The 4609-nt window shown below is 30.7% G+C and overlaps 2 protein-coding genes across 2 annotated transcripts in view; one reads left to right on the top strand and one right to left on the bottom strand.

Moving 5' to 3' along the window:
• Positions 1-457: 457 nt before the first annotated feature.
• LOC112906716 (Golgi-specific brefeldin A-resistance guanine nucleotide exchange factor 1-like) lies at positions 458-1182 on the top strand. The gene is made up of 2 exons (XM_025981420.1): positions 458-789; positions 849-1182. Exons 1-2 carry the CDS (start codon positions 667-669, stop codon positions 1083-1085), a joined length of 360 nt encoding a protein of 119 aa, XP_025837205.1. The 5' UTR covers positions 458-666; the 3' UTR covers positions 1086-1182.
• A 947-nt stretch (positions 1183-2129) lies between these two features.
• LOC108741862 (TAF5-like RNA polymerase II p300/CBP-associated factor-associated factor 65 kDa subunit 5L) overlaps positions 2130-4609 on the bottom strand; it is a 12025-nt gene continuing 9545 nt past the window's right edge. Inside the window, exons 2-3 of the mRNA XM_025981418.1 lie at positions 3937-4601; positions 2130-3848 (exon numbers count right to left, since the gene is read on the bottom strand). Of these exons, the coding sequence (XP_025837203.1) occupies positions 2192-3841 (1650 nt within the window). The 5' untranslated portion in view covers positions 3842-3848; positions 3937-4601 and the 3' untranslated portion in view covers positions 2130-2191. The remainder of the gene's footprint in view (positions 3849-3936; positions 4602-4609) is intronic.

Here is a 4609-nt window from a genome sequence, read left to right as displayed (position 1 = left end):
GAGATAATGTCAAACATACAAACATACCGGGATAGGGGTTAAGGAATTGGCGTCAGTGGCGTCGTTTCGACTGTAGAGTGTAGGCACACATACACAAACACATACAAATACATTAATTCATTTTGTTAGGGCTACACTATACATGCCAGAGTTGCCTGTAACGAATGTTGCCTTGAAGCTCCCTCACGGCTCAAGCGATCCCCACTACGAACTCGACTACGTGGCCGAGTAGATGGGAGGACATCCGTTACATGATTTCGTTACATAGCAACTCGCATGAAATGAATTTACCCTACCGTGCGTAGAGAAGTTTCACTTCAAAAATAAAATACTACCTTATGATTGTTTAATGAACATTTAGTAATTTTAATAAATAATTTACATCTTAATTTTTAATTGTGTATTTACTATATCTTTGGGCTGAAGACCTTACAATAATGATGTCTTATAACGTGTTTGTAGTGGTTACCTCAAGGCAATGAATACTTTAACCACAAACCGAAGAAGGGCTTACAATTTTTTCAAGAGCATGGTGTTTTAAGTGCTAAGTTTGATTCGCAAGAAATTGTAACCTTTTTACGAGAAAACCCGGCTCTCGATAAGGTTAAAATTGGAGAGTACATAAGTAACAGAAATAATCTACAAATACTTGAAGCTTATGTAAAGATGTTCGATTTTACCAGTATTAGAATAGACGACGCATTGCGGATGTATTTAGAAACGTTTCGATTACCTGGAGAAGCGCCTCTTATTTCCCTCGTTCTTGAACATTTTGCTGATCATTGGCATGTATGTCAATTTCTTTCCTAAATCGATTAATTCATTAATAAGGACTATATTTTTTGTAGAAATGTAATGGAGAACCATTTGTAAATGCAGACGCTGCATTTACATTGGCTTATGCAGTTATAATGTTAAATGTGGATCAACACAATAATAATGTTAAAAGGCAAAATAATCCAATGACTTGTGAGGAATTTAAGAAGAATCTAAAAGGCGTCAATGGTGGTTTAGATTTTGATCAGAACATGCTTGACGAAATTTACAATGCTATCAAGTACGTATCTATTAAAAGAGTAATTTGATTTTCAGGTTGTTGCAAAAAAATATGTCTTGAGAAAAGTATTTTTTTCATTTTTTCAAAAAAATTAACTTTTTTTTCAAAAACATTGGCGTTATTGTATTATTATTATTATTATTCATCGTATCGAAAACGTTTAGATAAGTAAATGTGTTTTAGTATTTCCCAAAAAAAGAAAAATAATTGAATAATATTGGGAAATAAAAAATTTGAGACGACACCTATCGTTAGTGAACGTTAAACAATTTAGTGTAAACATGTTAACTGGACCGTACATTTGTTATTGTGAAAAGTTTAATAATTGTAATGTTACTATTAAAATTAGACTTTTCATTAATATTCGCGTACTGTTATATTAAAGAAAATGGAATGTTTTTCATGAAGTAGATACTGAATTACGAAATTTTATAATCTACATAGTAAATGCACTTTCTACTAACCTAAGTAGATAGTCAAAATTAAACCATGCTCTTTTGATGTTTCTCTATGGCACAAGTTCCCTATTCTCTACAGTTTTTTTCAATTACTAATAATAAAAAAGTAAAAAACAAAAGTTTATTGAAGTGCAACAATATTCCTTATACAATAAAGGACTCGTTAAACGATGATGCGCGAGTTCCACTACCTTACATGAATGATGGACGCGATGTAAGGGGAGTTTTATCTGCCGTTGAAGTAGAAAATTGGCATTTTCAAGTATAGGTATATCTTCTGACAATATTGTTGCTTCAGTTTTCTTACTTTAAAATAGGATTGCTTTTTCGCTTTCTACTGCGTGCTACTTTTTTTTTTTTTTTTTAATTAATATCTCGAAAACGATAAATTTTAGAAGTAGAAAAACATTATGAAGGTTTTAGATAGACCTTCGTAACTAGAATTGAAAACCGTTATAATATACGGGGCGTTCCACTTAAAATAACGAAATTGATTACAAGAACCGGTATAACCGGAAGTACATAGATCTCGTTATTTCAGTTGAGGGGAGCATATTCAATAATGCTTTTGTACACATTTTCAAAATTTAAATCGAAGTAGNTTTTTAGACAATGTACATTTCTTATAAGGTCAATACATAGAAAGTATTTTTAGTCTCTTAACAACATATCTCTATTAGCTTACACTTTGATAAGTAAGAAACCCAAATGTATCAAAACAGTGTTCAACATTCACAAGATTTGCATTCACAGAAAATTGACTTATTGGTTCTCTAACATTATCACTCTTTTCATTTTTAATAATTTCTTCAAAATTCCAATACTTTATTATACCATCATTTGTACCAGTTATCAATATCTTATCATCGTTAGATAATAAAAGGTGTGAAACAAGATCACAGTTAGTGTCTAATTCTAATAATTCTTTGCCAGCTACAAGATCCCACACTCTGACCTTTTTATCGTCACTAGCACTAATCAAATATTCTCCATTATTGTTGAAAATCGTAGAATAAATTGTTCCTTTGGAACCTAAAAATAGTCTTACAGGCATATTGTCTTCTAGCGTCCAAAGACGAAGATTCTTGTCTGCAGATCCTGTAGCAAAATATGCACAATTTGGATGTGTACCTACACAAGTTACTGCTTGTGTATGGCCAGCAAACACTCTTAATGAATCTTTTCGATCAATCACCCAAAGTCTAGCTGTATGATCATAAGAGCCAGATATAAAATAATTTGCATTTGAACAAGAGTCCACACAATAGACGGGATATTCATGACCTCTATATACTTTTTTTTGGGTGTAATCATTTAAATCAAACAAACGAATTGTCTTATCTTCAGATGCTGACAAAACAAATTTTAATTGATTAACAAATGAAAGTTCATATATTTGTTTGTTATGACCTAAAAGTACAACATCTTCTAAATTGGTTGTTCCAGGTAATTGTTTCAAAGTAATCAAAGATCTGACAACTATTTTATTATTATAACAAAAGAGAGCAGTACCAAATTCTCTTTTTAATAATCCACATGTTACATCATCTTTAACATTTTGTAGATGTGTTACATATATAGGCATTTGATCATCTTTCAATACTGAAATTGCTTTTTGTAAATTGCTAATAGTATTTTGATGTTTTTCTTTTGTTCTATAATGATTACTGGTCAATGTATCATTTACAAATTCAACATCTGTTTTTTGCTTTTCCAATTCAGTTATATGTATATAACTTTGTAGTATTTGCAATAAAACTATATGTGCAGATTCAGATAAAAATTGTTTTAATAAATTAACAGATTCTCTTGATAAAGATACGGAAATTTTATGTGACTGAAAAGTTTCCTTTAAATGATGTAATTCTCCAGAGTTACTGCCAATTGCATTGATTAATTCGAGAACTACTTGATTAGTGATCTGCTTATCAATCAAGTGCAAGTGATTTGTGAAGAAATTTGATGCTCGTTCAGTATGACCTCCACGTAAAATTTCAAAATATAAATGACAAAAAATGGGACCAACTAGTGAGTTCAAATCACTATTATCTTCATGATTTTTAGGAAACTCTTTTAACCAGTTCACAAATTTCATAAAAGTTTGATCAATAACAGGATCACTGTTAAAGCACGTATAAAGTATAGAATTAGGACGACTCACTTCACACTGTACTAATTTCTTCAATTCAAATTCTTGTAAAGTTAACTTCTCGTGATTCTCAATTGGATAGTTCCTTTTTTCCAGATAAGCAAAAACAGCCTGTCTCACGATTTCACTTTTGCAACGTCTTTGTTTATTTATTGTCTCTGTTTTACTGTCATCCATAGTGAAACTATTTGAAACACATTCATGAAATACTTTTGCATTTAGTATATCTAATAAATATGTCTTCTTATTTATAAATTACTATTACCACATACCACAAAGCACTTCGTCTTGAATTTAAGCTCAACCCCTACAATTTGTCGAAATGTTCACTATTTATACCTACTTTTTAAAATATATGAAATTTGATATGTATATTATAAAAATAAAAGTTGTTAGGTGAGCCTAGCACTTTTAATTAATTTTATTTATAATGTTTTAATTCATCGCTCACATTTCAAATAGTGTCAAAAATCTATAATGTCAAAAAATGTCCAGGAATGTCCATACTCTATAACGGTCATATACCATATAGCCATAAACAGATAACGTTATTTCTATTTCTATGGATCAGAAACATCAACTAATAGATCACAAAAAACATTTGATAAACATTTGCATTTGGCATAAGCATACCATAGATCAGCATTTGACAATGCAATAAAGAGAAAACAAAGAAAAATGTTGACGATGTTGACCAATAATGTTGACATACATGTTTGACATTTAGTGTGACACGAGTATTGGAAATACGTTTCTGTGCTATCATATTTTTCAATGGAATAAAAAACTAATATTTTTTAAAAATTAAACAAAAAAAATGGTTTTGCCAGGCAATGGAATTTTTATTGTAAGGGGCGAATTGTCTGTTCTCATGACAGCAATGAAAAGGGGTGTAAGATGGTCATCACACTCGTATCAAGAGGGTGAAATGGACAACCTCGTTAA

Source organism: Agrilus planipennis, unplaced genomic scaffold (assembly GCF_000699045.2).
Source record: "Agrilus planipennis isolate EAB-ADULT unplaced genomic scaffold, Apla_2.0 scaffold60, whole genome shotgun sequence".
Classification (NCBI taxonomy): domain Eukaryota; kingdom Metazoa; phylum Arthropoda; class Insecta; order Coleoptera; family Buprestidae; genus Agrilus; species Agrilus planipennis.
The sequence above is the reverse complement of the archived record's forward strand: the minus strand, read 5'-3'. Positions and strand labels throughout refer to the sequence as shown.